This window comes from Plectropomus leopardus, chromosome 7 (assembly GCF_026936395.1).
Source record: "Plectropomus leopardus strain MGB_pleo_1.0 chromosome 7, ASM2693639v1, whole genome shotgun sequence".
NCBI lineage: Eukaryota > Metazoa > Chordata > Actinopteri > Perciformes > Serranidae > Plectropomus > Plectropomus leopardus.
In genome coordinates, this window is record NC_142182.1 from 26,445,668 (window position 1) to 26,467,773 (window position 22,106).

The 22,106-nt window shown below is 40.1% G+C and overlaps 1 protein-coding gene across 1 annotated transcript in view; it reads left to right on the forward strand.

Annotated features, from left to right (window-relative positions):
- Positions 1 to 22,106, forward strand: part of pparab (peroxisome proliferator-activated receptor alpha b) — a 40,126-nt gene that overhangs the window by 13,626 nt on the left and 4,394 nt on the right. Inside the window, exons 2-6 of the mRNA XM_042495547.2 lie at positions 4,014 to 4,265; positions 7,123 to 7,286; positions 10,883 to 11,021; positions 17,296 to 17,495; positions 21,336 to 21,789. Of these exons, the coding sequence (XP_042351481.2) occupies positions 4,058 to 4,265; positions 7,123 to 7,286; positions 10,883 to 11,021; positions 17,296 to 17,495; positions 21,336 to 21,789 (1,165 nt within the window). The 5' untranslated portion in view covers positions 4,014 to 4,057. The remainder of the gene's footprint in view (positions 1 to 4,013; positions 4,266 to 7,122; positions 7,287 to 10,882; positions 11,022 to 17,295; positions 17,496 to 21,335; positions 21,790 to 22,106) is intronic.

The window sequence follows — 22,106 nt, forward strand, 5'->3', positions numbered from 1 at the left end:
TTGAAAAGAAAGTCATGCATGCAGCGGGTGGGTGTTGACATAATGTTTTTTTTTTTTTTTTTTACAATACTCTGCAAGTTCAAGTCTTTTTCATTGCACAACTACATAATTACTTGCCTGTGTTATTGGAGTGTGATGCAAATAAACAGCATGGAGCTTAGTCAAGCTGTAGCCAAGCGTCTTCTGTATTTTTCGCCTTGAAGCATAATTATGATGAGACAGTGCTGAGTGAAGTGAGTGTATGAAACAGGATGTCCTCTAAAGGAAGACCTGAGGGTCAGGAGCTAGAGGCTGAATGCTAAAGAGGTTTGCTTTATCCTAGCAGAGCTAACACTAGCTCCATTCAGAATTACAAGTGTATTGAGAAGTGAGTAGCACAGTGAAGCGGCCTGCTCACATGCCAGGCTTCTTTTCATGTAGAGTAGTGTTCTGGGAATCTTCATGGGTTTTTACTTTTGGATTTAGTTTAGCTCCTCTGAGCCGTGGTTCTTAAAGATAAAATTTAGTTCATCTTATTTTTTTGTGTGTGTTTTAATATGAAACATAATCTAGAAGTTTTACTTACTTGATTGTTTTGCTGTATTGCCCAATGGCTTCAGCTCTTCAAATGTTTGTATTCATATCTGTACATTTGCCAATAAAAAAGGCACCAATACATTACCAATTCTCAAAGTTTTCAATAGAAGTTAGGACATTGTTTTTCCCAAATTCCTAACCTCCATGTGCCAGGACAGGCATACAAAGTTACCACTAAGTTCCCTCATTAATATATTTGCAAATGATGGCATGTGCTGAGATATAAGTTCCAAGTGCAAGAGCAGCAAGACTGGTTGTTTTTCCCACCTTTTCCATGTAAATGGCGATTTCGAAAGCCATTGGCTCTAGATCTGATGAAGATAGGTCTCTTGGGGAAACTGGCCAATATTTCGGGAGATCTGGGCTTGGGCTGCAGGATATACAAAAAAAAAAAAAATCCATGATTACTTATGTTGCAATTGCAATTTTATTTGTGATTTCAGTGGGAATGGTCATTTTTGGCTTTTTTTTGTTCTAATACTAAAATCTTGTCCTGTTGCCTACAGGTTTTGCAAACATATGCAGATATCTGTTTAAATAGATTATGTAATTGGACTGAGCTGTATTGGACAATGTGCTCTGTGGCTTTTAAGGACGACTTACCACTTATCCATATCTGTCTTTATTACATATTTGTCTATATTTCAGTTAGGCTTTGGCATTATCTGTTTTTTCATGCCATCATACCTTGATGGAATTTCACTAGGGTATACGGTATATGACGATATCAGCGTGCAGCATACCCCCCCAAATAATGTCACATTTAATGTTGTCAATCTTTTTCATTAATATTTCCCAACTAAGACTAGCTTAATCGCCTTGTTAAATTGTTCAACACACTTCATTCAAACTCAACAGAAACAAAATAAAACGCACCAAAATCGTGTTGTTAATTGTCAATATGAAATCAATGGAAAAATGTGGTTCTGACAGTATTTAAAATCATATAGTTGTGATTTCTAAATACCCTGGTATACCATAATACCATGATACCGTCCATGCCTAGTTTCAGTTACATAATTGGTCTTCTTTTGGTGATGCCAGCAATCTTATAGTGTGGCAAGTTGTTGGGGCCTTTTTTTTTAAAGATTCTTCCATTATTTCTCTTCTACCTGAAGGATTAAATGGCCCCTGACAGTAAGAATATTTAACAGCTAACTAACGCATGGGGTAATGTTTATTTCATCATCTTTTTGCAGTCTGCACTTAAGGCGAGCCTATATGCAACTGATCTTTACTTTCATTTGCTGCTTCAATGGAATACCACTCTATCCTGGGAACCACATGAATCTGCGAGCTCATGTTTTAATAGCTTGCATCTGTGATTGGATCTGGCAATGTCAGGCTAATGCCATTCATGTCTGTCATTAGACCATTTTAAATAGATGCACAGGGGGCACTGAGGGCATACACGTTTGAGGCATGCAGTCAGTGTGTCTTCTCAAACAGCCTACAGCACATTGCTCAGTAAAGGAGCAAGTTAAGGTTAAACTAAAGGTAGTCATGTGTAAAGGTGTTGAATGGCTGAGAACAACCAGCAGCTGCTATCTTATAGCCGTATAGCCACCCTCACAGCCCACCTCCAACCTCCCATCCCCCACAGCCCACCTCATTTGATGTTCTTAGCGGGGCCTGATGGAAAGGCTTACTGAAGATTGACCCAGTTTACATGCAGATGTATGAAGTTCTAATATGTGATGTAAGGCCTATTCCCTCTGCTAGCTATAAGCTTAAACAACAAGCTCCTCCCAGTTCCTACTATGCAATTCAGCAAAATGTCACCCATCCACTGTACAAGCCGGTCTGTTGTGTCTCTTTAAAGCCAACCCCAGACCGAGCCTATCACAGCGCAGCCTAAGCCAGCCTAGTGACCTACATTCATCCCTCCACATGTCCCTGTGCTTCACTCTCTGTCTCTCTGTCCTCTGTCTTTCTCTTTCGGCAGCACTATGAGGTTTACAAGGATAAGGTTACTGTATTTGGAGTGAGCGGAGGGGCCTGTGTTATGTCACAAGATACTCTGTGTCCTTCATTCCATTACTGCCTGCTGACCTACTATAGGAACATGCGGCACCTGTCAGTGTGGATGCACACATGTTGCACCGACACTACTCATTAGGCCTGCATATACATGCATAATGTGTGCAGTGTTGAGTTATGGGCACTTAAAGATAATGCAATACTGCTCTGTGGTGATAATGATGTTATTAGTTTTCAGCCATGCTAGTTGCATAACTTTATGGATGCATTGTAGGTTAGTCAGTCCAACATTTCAATCCAGACTGAAATATCTCAACAGCTATTGGATGGATTGCCACAAAATTGTGTACAAACATTCATGGTGCCCAGAGGATAAATTCTGACAATTTGAATGATTTCCTAGCTTTTCTTCATCTATCTAGTAAAATTATTATTTATAATGACACAGAATGACAGAAAATGTCTTGACTATTGGGTAGATTGCCAGGACCTTTTGTACAGATATTGATGTCACCCTCAGGATGAATTGTGATAACTGGTTACCCCCGACTTAAGATTTTGCATTGTCATCAGGTCAAAATATGAATTTGTCTAATAGTATAAGCTTTGCCGCAAAGTTTAATTTTTGTCCATATGCCTGTCACCCCTTCTGATGTCACATGTTGGCATGCAAGAAGTATTTCACCACTGCAAATACTTTTGAAATTGGTGCTACATGACCAGAAAAGAAAAGAAAAGAAAAGAAAAGAAAAGAAAAGAAAAGAAAAGAAAAGAAAAGAAAAAGACCAGGACATTCATTTTTGCCAAGCCAAACAGGATACTTTGTTATGTTTCTGAAGACATTTTAGGTGAAAAAGAGGCAGTGTGGTAACACAATCTTGGTTAATATTTGATTGGCAATACCTAGTTTTACTGTTTGATCAAAGTTTGTTCTCAGTCTGAGACAGAGAGAGAGGGGCGAGTTTGTGTCTTGATCCACCTTTATTCTCTTTGTGTCCGTGGTGGCGGCATGGGTGGTGGGCAATGGGAAAATGCAGAAGTATAGCCTGTGGTTCGAGCAACAGCCTGAGAGCCAGCAAAACGCCACCAGATGACGCATTTTGGTCATCTGGCAGTTTCGCTGGGAGGGGAACAGGAAGATGTAGGCACTGGTTAGATGGAGAGAAGTTAACCACAGTTTATTAACACATACAACCCACTTTGTTGTGAAAATTGCCAAAGTATCCCTTTAACTAAGATAGTGAACATGACAAACATTTTACCTGCTGAACGTCAGCACGTTAGCATTGCCATTGTGAGCATGTAAGCATGCTGACACTAAAAATTCCGATCGAGGCGACCTTAAAGATGAACTATCATCTTGTCTTCCTCTTGTCTGCCTGTCTGCGTTTCCAAATCACCTCTTTGACCTATTCGTCTTTTTCCCCCTCCACCCTCTCCCTGTCCTCTGTCTCCAGTCTGATGAGTGAGAGTGCCGGCAGCAGCCTGCTCCTCCACCACGATGGTCGACATGGAGAGCCACTACCATCCCCCTTCGCCTCTGGAGGACTCAGTGCTGGGCAGCCCCTTGTGCGCCAATGATGACTTCATGGGCGGCATCCAGGAGCTCCAGGACATCTCCCAGTCCATCGACAACGACGCTCTCAGCTCCTTTGATGTCCCTGAGTACCAGTCCTCCAGCAACGGCTCTGAAGGTTCCACTGTTCTAGGTGAAGTCTCATCATCATTGAATTGAAATTTATATTATTGAGAGGACAGTGATGAAAACGTGGGGTTTGCTCCCATACTGTTATCTTGCGGTTTACAAAGTGTCCCCCAACAGCTCAGTGTAATCTGCTTGTCATTGTTGTTGTCAGAGCATGGGTTTCTCAGTTTACCATCCTTAATCCCTTATTTCCTCCAATTGAATGTTCAGAGAGGACCTACTGTACACTTTGGCCAATTTAACCCCTTTCCTTGACCCATAGCAAAGCTGCGCTACAATCCTTTAACAGCCCTTTATTTCCTCAGTGTCTGTTTCGCCCACTTTACCCTTTTTGCCAGCAGTCACTTGATCTTAATTGGTTTGGCCTTTTCTTTGATTAACTGAGTGAGATGAAGCATTTCCTGGCAATTTCTTTCCCTGTTTCATCCTTATTTCCTCTTTTGCTCTCTTACAGTCCTTTCTTACAGTCTTTTCTCTACTGTTGTTGTACCTCTCTATTCTCCTCCAGCCCTTCTTTTCGCCCCATTTCCAATGAGGAATTCACACATTCCTCAGCCACTATGCACCACCTCTCAGGAAACATCCATTTTGCTGCTGGCTTTCCCTCTGAATAAAAGTCACATGGACTTGTGGGAAATTTATGTTGCTACCAAATTATGCAAAAAGTGAAGAAGCAGTGAATAGTCCAGAGAGATGAACATTAAATGGAAGAATAGAGAGTGAGAGTGAGGGAGAAGGCATGAAAGGAGGAATGTGGGGGAAGAATAGGGGGGACGGCATCATGGAAACATTTGATGATGTCATGGAAAAGCCAGTGAGAGGGTGTTTAGGATTTATGGGTGTTTAGGAGTGCTAACAGTGAGAGACAGGAGAAACACTGACATGTTTTTTTGTCCACAGTCAGTTGAAACGTGTACTTACACTGGGCAGGAACACAGCCCAGGGTCTGCTGCCAAATGCTGCTTATCCCTGTTCTGGCACAGCTCCATCAACTCATGTGGCTTGACTTAGTGCCACTGTTTGTACCTTTTCGTCTTTGCTATTTGTGTACCAAGCAAGATCCACCAACCATGTTGCCTTCATAAGGTGGAAATAGAAAAGTGTTGATGACCCCATGACCTGTCTATGACGAAGATGAGTAATAGTACTCCAGCGCTATTATTCATATGACGGGCAACACACCACAGATGGCATGCTAATATCTCTGAATAAATAGTTGCTGTGATGGAACAGACTGTCTTTGTTGGGACAAAGAGGTCAAGCTCTTTGTCAAAGGGAGGTGAGACAGTGGGAATTAATTTTTTTTTTTTTTAATTTATTATGCAGAGGCGGCTGCAAATATTTATTTTTACTACTCAAGATGTCTCCATATGTTGAATGTTTGTGGTACCAGGATCAACTTGTATACTGTGTACCGTAGGCTATATAAGCTATACAAGTTAAAGTTCCTCTATACTTTCTCACCTTCACACCATACGTGGCAATCCTCCTGATACTCTGTTTTTTTAATGCCCTCTCATATTTTTCTCCCACCCTCAAATTTATCAGTTATTTCTACAGATTTATGACAAATTTTCATGGGTTTTTTTTGTCATCATAACCTGTTTCTGGCACTTTACAGCATGTATAAGCCTTATGGCTCTAAAAGTCTACTATTTCCACCCAGACAACAATGCATCCACACAAAATGTTGTTTCCTGGCATGCCATGCCCTTCTTAGTGAGGGAGATGTGCTCTAGCAAATCGCATTTGTCCCAGAAAGAAGAATTCCCATTTCTTACGTAAAGTTTTAAAGGAGAGGGGCATGCATTTTGTAAAAACTGCCTTGTAGATTTCTTAATCAGAAGTGCTTTTAAAAGCAGTTTTACAAACACAATGCAAATATACAATTCTTGAATAACTTCACACATTCTCTAAACATTTGCAGTTCAACAACAACAATAGTAATAATACATACTGATGTATTGAAGTCTGTGTTAATGCCCACTTTCACTTCAGACACAATTGCACTGTGTGTAGGGACTAATAAGAGCCATTGCCTTGTCCAATTAAATGTGCAGTTACGGGTGGCAATATTGTTAACTTTAAAGTGGCCAGAATTGTTGAGAAATTGCACAAAATCCTTAAAAACAACTCCTAGGGTGCTCTTGAGTATTGTGTTGTTAAACCACCAAATCTGCTTGTGCACTGTAAAATTTTACAAATTAGTTAGTAAAAAATCAAGGAAACAGATTTTCTCGAAAAAAATGAATACATTTAACTATTTGTCTTAAGTTATGCTTACTTTATAAGTTAAAGTTACCTTTATCAAGGCAATTATTTTCCTTTCCAAGTAAGAATAAACTTGTCAGATTTTATAGACCAGAAAAAAGGTGTTAATGGATTTGTTGTCTAATATGGCAGAAATCTACCTTCAATAAAAAACAAACAAACAAAAACAAATGAAAAAGATAAGGTTGGTAATAATTTGGATTAACAGGAGTAAATAGTGCATTTATCAGGGCATTACTTTCATTATTTCCAGCAGCAGGACGGTGCATTTGGGACTGACTCCAAATAAACCGCATTGGCTATGTCCATCATAAAAAGGAATAATAAAGGCATTCAGTGAATTAATGTGACTCATTATGTGTTTTTAGTTGAACAATTGTGGAAGTCAAAGGCACAGCAGTATACTTGTTAGTAAAGAAGGATCATTTCATGGCTGGTTTTGGTCTTTTTAATAGGATTTGTTGACAATGAGGAAAACTATCACTGGCCTTACTCATTAATTGGCTATCAGTGTAGTGGTTAAGATGTGTATTTATGAGGTGCAGTAGTGCGATGCCAAGCATTTAATCTCATGTGCTTTTTTTTTGTAGATGCCCTGACGCCAGCATCTAGCCCGTCGTCTGTTGTTTACGGGTTGGCAGCAAGCCAGGAGGACTTCTCATCTGCTTCCTCATCGCTTAATCTGGAGTGTCGAGTTTGTGCTGACCGCGCCTCGGGCTACCACTACGGAGTCCATGCCTGCGAGGGCTGCAAGGTGAGACGAACATTACACACAATTATACAGCTAAGCAAGTGATTCTTTTTACATTACAATATACATGGGTCTCATACATGGGTTACTGGAAATACAGTTGTTAATGGACATTATTGCGAGAATCTCTTATCTTCTCACCCTACACTGTGTTTATCTTACCACGGCTTTCTCTCCCTCAGTCAATATTTCTGTCAATATCCATCAATTGCTTCCTCCCAGAGTCACCCACACTCAAGCACAGACACGCCAAGAATCACAAACAGCCTCCTTAATACACATTAACTAAATTTCAAGAAACTGTAGAAAGTAGGACATGCCAGGCCAGACATCCAGAGGCAACGTGTCTTGTGACTATCGACAACTCCGAAAAGCATCAGAACTACCGGCTCGGCCTTTACACGTGGTTGCTCAGTGATCTTTGAGTTAATTGTTTACCAGTCCTGTTGAAGAACAACCCAAGGCTGTTTTTAAAGAGGCACCCAAGGACAAAGATAGTTTAACTTGAGGTGTGTGTGCATGTGTTGTTGAGCCTGTGTTGGTGTGCCTGTATTTGTTTAGATGATATTTCTTTGATATCGCTCGCTGAAGAGGAAGTAGCTGAAGCGAGAGACTTTCTTACACCTCCGCACTGCAAATCCACTTAGTGCGACTAAATGTATCAGGCAAGACAGCAGTGGGAGTATGAATGTCAGGAAGTGTTACATGGGGTTCTATCTTACGCTTGGCGCAAGGCGGTGCACAGCACAGTGCAAGTGTCATCGCTAATGTCAGACCGGCACAGTTTTCATTTTCACGCATGGTGCCCACGTCCTTTAACTAACAAATGTACTTGCGCCCATCTGTGCGCCCCTGGACGTGTCGGTCTTCAAGTTAGGTGTGATCTGGCGCACTGTTGGTGGATGCTGTTTTGAGGCAACAGAAAGCGAATGCGCCATTGACCAAATTAAAGCTGGTCTGAATTCAAAGGCGCAGTCTGTTTCCTGCTATTTAAATGGTGGATTTTTCAGATAGCAAGATGCGCCTGCATGCAGTTCAGATGTTTGCATCTTGGTCAGGTGGGACGTTACAATACAGCTGTCAAAGTCAGAGCATTCTTTGTGGCATGTTGTGTGTTGCACAACATTGATATGTGTCATGGATGTCTCTTGGACATAAATGAGGGCACATTACAGGACCAAATATGCCAGCAGCAACACGCGCACTGAGTGATCAGATGGCTCCTCCTGTTTTCGCTTGATTGGACCTGCACTGCCACGTCTTCTTATGCCTACTTTACCTCTGCTGCTTTTGGTGGATGTCTGCTGCTTCTGCAAATTATCTTCTTGCACACTTTCACCTCACGCACAAGCAGATGGGTTTCTTCAGCGCAACACCTCTCATCTGTAATGCCCTAAACGCATTTGCGCCATGCGCTTTAGACCATGCCCTATTGGTCGTCTCAGTAGTGCCCATAGACTCCATCATGTCAACACGCTGTTACATAAACATTCACATCGAGGCAGGAGTGCACTGAAGTGTATCTAGATTAGGTTTCAGATAATGCAGTAGTGGATATACTTTATGTGTGTCCATATATCAATCAAAAAAAATCTTCTCTTGACAAAGGCCTCAGTCAGTCCACAGGGCAGAGTCAAAGTTATCTGACCTGTGCACATAGCGCTGTAAATCAACAGGTTATCACAAGAGTCAAGGTAAATTTGTTTGGCTTTTTCTATCCTTGAGAGGAAGTTAATAAAATGCATGTATCAGAAGTGACCTGTGAGGTGCCATAGGGTAATTGTGGAGCCCGTCTTGTGGCCTAATCAAGCCATGATGTCATAATGGGCCAGCAAGAACGCTTACGTCATATTTCAGTGGCTACTTCAGCAGCCCCCATCTTTAAAAAAAAAAAACAACAAAAAACAGAAAAATTTTTAAGCCTCTGTTAAACTGTGACCGAAGCAACATTTTTGGCACAAAATGATCCTTTAAAGAACCCTTGAAATGTGTTTTTTCCCTACAGCATTAAATATTTGTGACCAAATGTGGCTTGCTCTATCAAAATCAGTTGAATGTCACAACAGCTTATTTCTAGATAAACATGGATTCTGTCAACATCTCAATATTTGGCCATTTTCGGTCTTCGTCTGATTTTAAATGGAAGAAGTCAGAAAAATAAATGTCTTAAAACCCACTGGGTCACCAATGACCCGATTGAGCTTAATTTTGCAGCTTAGCATTGCAAAATATAGCATTAAATATTTCATCTGTTGTCAAAATGGACATGCTACACATCGTTGGCTTGGTTAGATTTTCCCCAAATTAGTCATTCAGTTCAATTAACAAGAACCTTGAGAACCAAAATATAATTCATTCAGAAAAACAACAAAAAAAAGTGCTGACTCCCTACCTTTGAGGTGGTCCTAAAGTCCAAATATGTGTCCAATCATCACTATTTATAGTCCTTTAGTCAGTTAAAGGTGCACCGATCAAAAAAATCTAAGGGTTTTCCTGTGTCTACTTACTTTGTTCGTCAAATGGCCTGCAGATTTTCAATATTTTCTTGTCGTCTTGCACCGTGTTGTGTGCTTATTTTTACGACCTCATTGGCTACAAAAGAAAAAAAGTCCCTGAGCTATAGTGTGTATTTTCAGGGTTTCAGGGTTAGTGTGATTGAAAATGAGAAATCCATAAATCAGCAAAAATCAAAATCATTTGACATTTGAGATTCTTATTTGAAAATACCTGGCAGAACCAGGCTCAGTGAAACTACTGAGAAGAGCACAAACAAAATCTTACATGTGAAATTAATGCAGTTGTTTTAATTTTCTCTTTAAGATATTCTTGTATAAAACAACTTCACATGCACACACTCATGCTGTTATGCACCTTGTGCAACTCTGTCTTGGTCATGGAATGGTAATAGGAGGAGGCTGACCTCTGTGCTATAAAGAGATACAACACACTGATCTTTAGGACATTGGAAACACGAAGTATCGGCATGAGGCCCATTTGGCCCGAACTTCATATCACTTTTGTTTTATGAGCGTGTGTGTGTGTGTGTGTGTGTGTGTGTGTGTGTGTGTGTGTGTGTGTGTGTGTTCACGTGAGTTTGGAGGTTAGTGGGTGAGAGTCAGTCAGTTACTTAACATGTGCTCACGTGGTTGTAGGGTATCTGTGTATTATATGACTGTTAATGTATCCCTCAGACTGTGTGAGTGTGTTGTTTGGTTTTTCTGGCAAACAGGGTGATAGTCTGGGAGAAAATTGCAATTTCCTATTAAGTAAGGCTAAATATATTATTAAGCAATTCCCCAGACAATTTCTACCCTCCAGCCAACCGCAGACACACCATTTGCTTCTTCTGTTCCTTGCCAGAGTTGAATGTTTTGGTTTTTTTGTCAAAGTTGTGTAAGTGAGGAGAAAGTGATGGTGAAACTGTGCCTGATATTGTCACGCGCCATTCACTGGGGAATAAATAGCTGACTTTCTTCTTTCTTAATGAAGACTTTTCCTCTGGATCCTGTAACTATTTTCCTAACAGCTGAGTTTATTAAAAGCTAATTTACTTGTCTGACTAATCTGCTCTTAAAAATGTTTTCCCTTCACTCCCTCAGGGTTTTTTTCGGCGGACCATCCGTCTGAAGCTGGAGTATGACAAGTGTGAGCGCCGCTGCAAAATCCAAAAAAAGAACCGCAACAAGTGCCAATATTGCCGCTTCCAAAAGTGCCTGTCGGTGGGCATGTCCCACAACGGTGAGTCCTGCGAGGCAGGTCTGGGCAGTGCTTCAAGCCCAGCACACACACATGCATGATTTTCGTTACTTGTAAACACACGGTAGATGCCAAGAAAGATTGAACAGGCACGCACACACATAATTAGCCTGAATAAGAAATCTAACACTACAGTTGAGTGTTAAGTTGCATGTTAAGGCAAGTCTCTAACTGAAGACTAATCCAGAGTGTCAGACAGCTTTCTCAAAGTTACCCCTTTAAAGATGTGGACCATATATATTTTACTTTATTTTTTTTCAAAAGACCAGTTAGACATGCAACTCATTCATGTGTAGTACATGGTCTATCTGTGTCTGTGTATACTGCAGCCTTTGCAGGACTGGAGTCATGCTGAACTGTAATGGGTGAACCCACTAAACCCTTTTAGCAGCAGATATGTGAACAAGAAGGGAAATCACATGACCAAGTTAGTCCATCCACCTGCTAATGTGACTCACAAAAGCCCTGATAGCACACTAATAGTTAGCTTGCTGCACAAATAGATCGGTAAGATCAACAAGGCACATTTTTAAGAGTTCAGAATGTTAAACTGTATTATCATTAATGCAAAATAAAGTGCGTTTACTTTTCAGCAGTAGCGATCCAAGCCCAGGCAAAGAAACACATCTAACCCCCCTTGCTTAATAAACATGGGTTCACTCAGAGAATGCTTCTGTAAATCCTGCCATATCAAATATCATTATCATTTATTTAAAAATAGTGAATAACACCATGCACACACACGTCTCATTATTTAAACATCCAGCTGTAGTACAGAAGCTAGAAGCGGCCCCACTAGGAGGTTTTTAGGGAGGTGGCAGTGCTATTTCTAGTATCTTCATAGGAGGTTTAAGGGGGTTTGTTGTTGTCATTGCAAAATGGGGCCCTTTTCTCACTCTTTTTAGGAGGCCCCAAACATTTGCCTGGTTTGCCTCTCCTGAAAGTGAGCCCCTCTTTGTCAAATGTTCTTCTAACACTTTCCCCTCATAACTACTTTCCTCATGAGAAACCTTTTTGTAGTAGTAGTTGAATATTGTTACTTTATTCCCAGGCATTGCAGCATTTTCTAAATCTAAATCTTGAGATTTTCTTGAATGCCAAAATACTTGAATTTTTGACTTACTACAGATATTTTTGGGTTATTATATTTTGTGATATTAATGCAGCACATGCTTCTACATTCTGGGGTTCAGTCTTCACCATCACAGCGAAAACACCCGCATATAAAACATCTGTACACCCTAAACAAAATTTTGGCTGTCTTAGAAGCCTACATCAGTTTTCACCAGCTGCTTATCTTTGTTTGGAATACAGGATTACTGTGGTCAGTGTTTGTCATTCTGGTGAATGTTGTTGACTCTGTGTAAACATACAACGTGGCATGCTGACCCCTGGTCAAGGTCAATGTGCTTTTTGGGAAACAAGTATAGATTGAAGAGATGAGGTGATGAGTGTATTTTTAGTAGACGGATAAAAAAATGTCGATGTGAATGTCAGTTCAATCTGTGGGGTTTTTTATAGACTGTGCACACTGTGCAGATATTTCACACTGCTGGCTGTGAAATTGAGGATGCAGAGGTGCCACTTTATTTTGTCCTGTGGGGTAAAAGATGCTTCCTTTTGGCATAGTCTAGATTTTGATGACGATACAGTGGTGCCTTACAGTAGTAGTATTTCTGTCAGCTCCACTTCCTCTAACGGTATATGTGGATTGAATTTCATGAGCTTAAATGTAACCGTAGAAGGGGAGGAAGGTGATTTGAGACCAGTGCAATTTGATCTTTTGGTGGTCTTAGAGACTACAGGACGACAGCACTGCTAATTTTGTAACTTTGTCCCTCTGTTTGTGTCGACGAACAATTGATATCAAAGTTGAATCCAAAGATACTTGATATACCGTACTTAAATGGTTCCACAATGTGAACTTTTTCCCCTATTTTTTATTGCATTTTTACAGGTTTATAGGCATACACAACAAAATGTACACATGGTTGTGCCCCCCATGAGAACCAGCCCAACTAGTAGTTTTAACTTTTACAAAAAAATAAAATGAATCTATCAACAAACATTCAGACATTATCAGAAAAAGAAAGACCTGCTTACTCATCAAAACTACGTTGTTTACAGTGAAACACAGTGAGTTATGTTGGCCTTTTAACTCAAAATCCTGTAGATCTGTCCAAAGCTTGTTGATAAGGGGCAATCATAACAAAAATGCATCGCTGCTTCTGGCTCAGTATCACAAAGTAAATAAAAATGTATTACTCCTGATACCTTTCATGCCTTTATTCTGAAGTGGAGTGTTGACAGGTGACTTACACGTTTTTCAATTAATTTATTACAGGGGAAATGATTGTGTTTGTTAAAACTTCACATGTAAAACTTAAAACGGCAGACCCATGGGTTAGGCTAGTGGTTCCCAACCTTGGGGTCCTGACCCCTTATAGGTCACCAGAGCTTCACAAAAGGATTTGTGACCGTCTTGATTTTAAGTGTACAGTAGGCTTATATCACAGCATTTTATTTATTTTGTGAAGAAAAAAAATGAAATTGTCATGTTTTAAGTTAATATTCATGTTTCCCAATATTTCCCAATATTTATGGGAAACAATCTTTCTCTTTTACATGACAACTTCCTTCAGGGTTTACATTCACAATTTGGATTAATTGTACAGTTTAATAATTTTTTTTCTGTACTGTCATTGTTATGCACTGATTATTATATGGAATATCCATAACATATGTCACTTAGTCAGGGACTGTCAGTTTACAGAATGATAGAAAAGGGGCCCCTTCAGGAAAAAAGTTTGGGAATAACTGGCTTCTTTTTTGGTGTATGCTATATCAACATCCTTTTCCTGCTTTTGCAGCGGCATCAAAGTGTTTTTTTTGTCCCACAACACACAAGTGATTGCATGTTTCTTGAATCCAGCAACCTAATAATACCTCAGAGTTCATGCACTGACAAGATGCCCTATAATAAACACATCTATGGATGTTCTGGCAGTTTGTGAGGCAATAAAGATCCAGAGCAATGATTATTTTCGCCGTACTGAGGGAGGTGTTTAATGGCTGGAATCTTCCACAAATGAGCCATTGGAACAGATGATTTAATAGAACGACAGACTGTCGAGCTCCCACCTTTAGCCCCCTCCCCAATCGAGTCACAGACTCATCGCCTCACACTGGATCTTAGGAAATGGACTTACGCTAAGCTTAACATCACTCACTTCCTCTCATCTTAATTAGACTTGGCTCCTGCCCAGGCGCTTGCTGCAGAGCTTTACCAGTTTCAGATGATCCATCCACTTTGCGAGCAGTAATCTAATGGGTCTTCATGCTGTCTGCTAGCTCAGTATCTCATCCCGGCTCAGTCCTGCTCTGTTGGCCTGCATTTGTTTCAACTGTGGGCGACTCGTTGGAAAACAGGGAAATCAGATCTCCGTTTATGTTTTTATGGTCTCGTAAGTGCAGGTGGTAGATGCAGCTCGATGTTGAGTTCTCAGAATGGTGAGTGTGAGTGTGAGTGTGAGTGTGAGTGTGAGTGTGAGTGTGAGTGTGTGCGTGTGTGCGTGTGTGCGTGTGTGTGTGTGTGTGTGTGTGTGTGTGTGTGTGTGTGTGTGCGTGTGCGCGCATCAGCTTTTGCCCATTTAAATTGGTGAAGAGAGGTTAAAAACAGTTCACCTCTAATCTCATTAGTCAAATGGGATCAGGCAGTCTGAGAGATGTTGGCTTCCTCTTGTAGAAAAACAGCTCTTGTAATGTTGAACCACAGTGTGCACGCACCTTGTAATATGTAGTAACCTGTTGTGCTCACCCATATGAATAATTTCTATTGCTGTAATGCATAATATTTTTTGTTGAATAGATGCCAATAATGTTTCCATTCTTATTGTCTTCTTATACTGGTATGGAAGTCACATTATGCTACAGAATGCTACAATGCTACAATGCAACAAGACAAAGTGACAAAGTGCAGGTGCCTTTAAAGGAGAGAATTTAAATGGGTCCAAACATTCAGTGCATCAAGTTGAACTATTATAGCTTAATGGACCCCCTACTTTGGTTTTTAATGTCATTTATTAGGATTCCAGTTGCTCCAACTGATGAACAGTTGTCTTTTAGGGACCAAAATAAATAAATTTCTCTTGATTGAGACACAATATTTGGACTCAGATTTAATCAAAATTTGTATGTTATGAACAGTGGCTAAGTCAGATAAAAAATATAAAAACTTAAAACAGATCCATGGATTTAAATGTGCTAAAAGACTGAATAAAGCAATCTTATGTTACAAATTACTTTTTTTCTGAAGCTGCTTATCACAGATGGACTTCTAACTATGGTGGCCAACACAAAGACACAAAAAACATGAATGGCCTATCCAGAGCCAGTGTTTGGCCTGTCCGTTCATGGCGGTGCAACATGGCGATCTCTGTGGCCAAGAAGGCGTTCCCTATACAGATATAAACAGCTCATTCTAAGGTAACAAAAACATAATATTTGTTCTCTTATATACTAAAGAAAACATTGTTATTGTATGATATTCTATTCCCGCCAATATATCCTACTGAATCACACTGGACCATTAAAAGCTTTGTTATATTGCAGGAGGTTGTTATTTTTATCGACATTGGTGGGCAGATTTCAGGCATAGTTTGACATATGAGTTCATTTTGTGAGCCTTATGCAAGATTCATAATATTTATTCAAGGTAATTTTCTTGCTAAACCAATTTCTGCTATCCATATTCACATAACAACCATTGCTGATGACTATAAAGATTACTGTTCATACCATGAAGCAAAGAAGCGCATTGCATTTCAAATAAAAAAAACTACAGCAGCTTTGTGAAATTCCTGCCTTCTTGCAGCAAAAATAACTTGACTGCAGTGTACAAGTTGTGTCAGGGCAGGACTGACAGCAAAACAAGCAGCCCGCTGACTTTAGCCTGAGGTGACCAAGCTCACCTCAGGACACCTCCTGGCTCCGCCAAGTTTTCTTTTTGTTGGACAGAGGACTCTTGGAACTCATTTTATATACATTCACTGCCAGGATGAGACTGCCTGCGTGTGTGAAACTGAAGTAGTCAGATGATGTTTCTGTCTTTGAAAGCACCGTCTATGGAAAACTGGTCTGTGTTTTCCTGACCTTTTGGGTCTCTGCTTGGAAGATAGTTTTCACTAGAATTAGTGTCTGTGTGCGTCTGCAGTGCTGGCAAGTCCAGTTTGTAGATCTACTTTTTTGCCTTAATCCTTTTTTATAGACAAAACAAATGAATAATCTGAAAAAAATAACCTTACTCTTCTGATTTTGTTACTTATGATCTGGTTTGGCACTTTGTTTTGGCTGTAATGGTAATTTATGTATATTGACATAAACAAATGCCAGATTCAAGTAGCATCAGTGGTGGACATCTTTGCGGATATCAAGTCTTTTGTTGAGTTTTACTGATTATTACATTCTATTTTTAAAGCAAATGTCAGATTCTGGATCTCCATAGTCACTGAAAATCTGGAAAAGTCATGGAATTTCCCAAATCACATTCATGAAATTGGTAAAAATCATTGAAAGTTTTGAAAAGTCAAGGAATTTCTCAAGGAGTTGTGACATGAATCTTGCATGGATAACCTTCCATAGAATGTGAAAAATGTATTTGCTGTAGCTGAGCTGTCCATGTCACAAATCTCTAATATGTGTCGATGTGTAACGTTTTGTTTACCATGACATACGTGTCTTCATTTTCTCCCTGTGTTTTATCTCTCTTTCTGTGATGCTATTTTTGGAACATTTCACCACCACTGCTCCACAAGCTTTCTTTGCACAGTTTTAATAATTTCTGGATACATGAAATGTTTTTTTTTTCTCTGCTGATTTATGTTGGCTTGGATTCATTTCACATAGTGGGATTTTTTTGTAGATCTTTTGAAAATGATTCCTCCAGATGTCAGCATCAGAAGCAGCTAAAGATACTTCACATGGTCCAAAATTGGGTTTGTTGTAAAGCACTCCATGTCCTTACACAGCAGATTTCTGTGTTTAAAATTATGCAAAAAAAAATTTAAAACAGTATTTAATTTAATATTTAAAACACATTTTCTGCAATTCGTGTTTGCAGAAAATACATTGTAAATAATAGATTAATAATAGATCAACAGATAGTGGTTACACTGTAACTTTAATCTGTGATTTAACAGATTTTTACCGGCACAAATTCTGTAATCTTGGTCTAATTTTTGGTCTCCTTTCCTTACAGCCATCCGTTTTGGTCGGATGCCCCAATCAGAGAAGCTAAAACTAAAAGCAGAGATTATGACGGGGGACAGGGATGTGGAAGACCCCCAAGTGGCCGACCAGAAGACGCTGGCCCGGCAGATTTACGAGGCCTACCTCAAGAACTTCAACATGAACAAGGCCAAGGCTCGAACCATTCTCACCGGCAAGACCAGCACCCCTGTACGTTGACTAAAAGTAGTGGGTTGATGAGTGACAGGTGTTGCGTGTGCTGATTGCATGTTCATGGCTCCTCTCATAATTTGCTCACAGGTCAAGGTCATGTTGTTTTGCAACTTTTAATGTATTTCTTCCCCGTTGGAGTGATTTTATCCTCATTCTGAGCAAAATTTGCAATCATACTAATGTCTCAATATGACCTGGCAGCCTGTGCCTCAGAGATTATGTGCAGCCAGCCAGTGACAGCAATAACTTGCTCAATCAGTAGTGCAGGCCAACACACAAGCTGGACAAGGAAACATCTGTATCTGTATAAAGAGCCAGTGTATAGGCCTATCACTTCTTCCTCTACTGCCTGGGACACTCCACGCCTGCACCTTCTCCACCACCCGTCCCCAATCTCAACAGAAAATGCCTAGGTTTTGTTATTTTCTTTTCATGGGTAAAAAGGGGCCGACAAGGGGAGGGCGGGCGACTGCAGCTCAGAGTTGTTGTGAATTCCGTGCATGGATGTGTGTAGGTGTGAAATAGGTCAAGAGGGACAGGTCAGTCCAAGTGCACATCCATGTTCAAACAGAGACCTCCCCCACCGCTTCTGCAGATCAAAGCTTTCGGATGGATAAGTGTCCTGTTTGAGTTCACAGGCACTCTCTGTGGTTTGCAGCTATTGAAAAGCAGTCAGTTGGAAATGCACATTTTGTTTGATCCACCCTTTGATTTGAGTGTTCATTCATTGTGTCAGAGCACTTTTATACAACAGGGAACTTGTCATGAAAGTCATACAGTAGCATTTACCACAGCTCTGTACAAATGCTGACAGGTTGCATAACTTTTTATTCTAAGAATGTGAACAGTATAATATTAAAAAAACACCTTTCTAATGTTGCGTCTCACATTATTCAAAGACTAAAAGATAAATTACTATGAAAGATACTGCGTTATGCTACTCCTTTGACACAGAAAACATTCAAGCAACTTAATTATTGTATCAAGAGATAAGTCACCTTTGTAGAAAAAGTGGATCTTACATCATCAACTTATTTGCATCTGGAACTGAGCCAGAAAGTTTTCATCAGGATTGATTCATCAGTCTCGATGTCTGGGGAGGAAAACCGAGCTGTAATTATGTCTGATTTGTGTGCTACCAATATCAGTTTTATTGTCTGACTTAACAGGTTTTGACATGATTCATCTTCAGAGTACATATAGTCTTGACTGGATGACCAAGATCCTAAAAACCAAGTGGCTACAGAAATGTCAAGCTCTTGCAGCTGCTCTGGGCTACACAATACATTGATATTTCCTAGTCAATACGGGAGTGAAATTGCCTTTTTAGAGGGTCTGTAATTAATGATTATTTTCATTATTAGATGATTCTGTCATAAGCTAATCCTACTGAGTTCTACAAGACGGTTCAGCATTGCAAATCACAACTAAGGAAGTGTATGCAGTGTTCGTAATTTTAGCCATTCCAACAGTGAGGCTCTCACAATGTCATTGTTGGTCAGATGGTCTTTGGTTGGTCCACGATTTTGATCAAGGCTGAACTATCTCAACAGCCATTAAGCTGGGCTTATACTGTATGATTTGGGCCTGTTTTAGAAATGTTGCGTAATTCCAACTGCCACTTAACGTGTAAATCACCTGCAATGTTAAGCCAAAGATCACGATTTGTGCGCTCACACTGTGCGGTCCGGTTGTCAATCCACGACCTGAGTGCTCATACTGTATGTGTAAAATATACAAAAAAACATCCATCTGCCACTGCAAACTGCTCTAGATAAAGACTCTCTTTGAAAGTTTGCAGGTAAAAGTTTGTTCTGAGGTAGGGTCACAATAATGTTCAGACAGTGGTCCCAAAAAGAGATTAATTTAGATTAGATAGATTTCTGCAGAAATGGGTTAAAGTTTTGATTCCCTCTCTCTCTCTCTCTCTCTCTCTCTCTCTTTCTCTCTCTCTCTCTCTCTCTAACACACAAACACACACACACTAAAACACACAAGGTTGCAACTTTGTGCCAACAAACTAGCTGGGTTTAATCCATACTATCCAAATGATGAAAGACAATCAAAATTTTGTGATATATCAGAAATTCATCCAAATGTCTGACGGTCAATGGGAGCAGATGATCAGGTCATGATTAGTCTTCGCTCCTCCCTGTGTATTGCACAGCAAAATATGTCCGAGGAAACTAAAATTTGATTTATCTCTAAAATGATGTTAAATGATGCTAAAATGATGCTGTTCAAAAAAAAGTTCAGAAACAGGTTTAAATTGACAATGTGTTTAATAAGTTTAGATTGATTGTCATATTTTGTACAGAAATGCATGGTCCACAGAGGATTAAGCCTACTTTGGTAACCTCCTGAGTTTTCATCTAGTTCCATTACCAGGTTAAAATGTTTATGATTTCTGGCTAAATACCCACAGTGTGTAATGCATTACCATCAGCAATAGCTGTACTCAGCAAATGCTGGAATGTTAACATGCTACACAAAAACAGGGAACATGGCAAACATTATACTTGCTAAATTGATCCACTTTGTATTGTCAAATGTGTTGCAGCAGTTAGCCAGGTAACATGTTGTGCTTTCAGTCTAGCAGCCGTTGTTCTGCTTACAGTATAAACTGTATGCATATTTATAGAAAAGGATGGTCGAGCATTTGTAAGGTCGTAGCTGCAGGGTCAAGGAGGGTAATTATGTCGTCATGGAAATCTTTAGAGTCAACAAGGGCTATGGGCTTTGTACCTTTCTCTGCCCACTGAAGTACGAGTGCCTGAGGTTATAATGACAATAACACAGCAGTTGTGGCTTCTGTGCTTCTGCAGAATCACAGAGCATCTGTTCAGGCAGTGATCTCCAAAAGAGGCAAAGCGGGTCTATTAAGAAAACCTGAAGACATTAACCGTAAATGCATGTGCACAAAGGTCAGCTCAATGTTGTTCTAGTTATTCTGAACCCAGATTATTAACTTTATGAACAAAATATAGTTTATAGGACTATAAAAATCTATATACACCTCATTCAGACATACATCATAATTTTTATATTGATTTATTCATTGTAACTGATCTGTTACAGGTTATCTGATGATCAAGTGTTGGATTGACATAGAAGTATTTACCACAAAATCTCTCAGTGTCACGTCTCTCATATCTTCACTTGTTGCTCTCGCCCACATTTTGCACAGCACTTGTGATTTGGAGCTCATCAGATCTGATGTGCAGCAGCAGGTGTAGCTACTCACCACACGCTGTGGGAATAGTGACACAGCTAAAAACTATAAGCAGGAATCAAGGGCTTCACTGCTAGCATGAGCTTACACAAGTGCTCACCTTTACATACCTGTGTACCTCCAATGACATAATAAGGATTGTGTGTATGAAAGAGAAATGTGTCATATGTGCTTTGGTTTCAAATGACTTCCCTTCTTATTTTTGACATGTGAGTTTGCCCCGGTTTGCCCTCTTTGCTCTGACATTGCCTTACATTCATTTCTAGTGAAATTATTAGCATCTGAAACCTCTTTCGAGCATTAAGAGTGACATCTATAATAATGTAGGTGTGGGGTCAAGGAGAGTATGTCATCGTGGAAATATTCAAGAGTCAATAAGGGCTCTTGGTGTAGCCTCTTCTTTCAGCCAGGATTATGGGTAAACACCACACTCACTACACTTTTTCAGGTTCGCTGACCCAGCTTTTTCCATATTTATGAAGTCAGGTTTATTTATGTAGGCCAAAATCACAGTACACACTGTACTGGCTGTTCTGTGTGAACAAGAAAGACATTTTAAACATACTTTACACATATATCTCATATGAAATTGTTGTTCTCCACAGCCTTTCGTCATCCACGACATGGAGACCCTCCAACTTGCTGAGCAGACGCTGGTGGCAAAGATGGTGGGCTCAGCGGGAACATTGAAGGACAGAGAGGCGGAAGTTCGGATTTTCCACTGCTGCCAGTGCACGTCGGTGGAAACCGTCACTGAGCTCACAGAGTTTGCCAAGTCCGTCCCCGGGTTCTCGAGCCTGGACCTCAACGATCAGGTGACTCTTTTGAAATATGGTGTCTACGAGGCCCTCTTCGCCATGCTCGCCTCCAGTATGAACAAAGATGGGCTTCTTGTAGCGTACGGCTCAGGCTTCATCACCCGGGAATTCCTTAAGAGCCTGCGGCGGCCGTTCAGTGACATGATGGAGCCAAAGTTCCAGTTTGCAATGAAGTTTAACACGCTGGAGCTGGATGACAGTGACCTGGCTCTGTTCGTGGCCGCTATCATCTGCTGCGGAGGTGAGGATGCAAAAAAAAAAAATACTGTTTTTAATTCAACTTCTTTTTGTTTCTGGGATTTAATATGTTCTTGCTCTATTAGAATGTTTAATCTATTTTAAAGCAAATGCTTCAATATTTCATAAATTGCAGAAATTTTGAAGGTGTTCAAGTGCTACCTTGCTATTGATTTTTAAAATTTTTTTATTAGGGAGGGGGTGTTGCAAAATCGGGGTGGCGTGTCAAATATTTTTTAGGCACTGGGGAGGGACTTGTGTTTTTTTATGTTGGCTCAGGGGAGACACATGCACCTTTAAAAGGTTGTATTTTGTATCTAT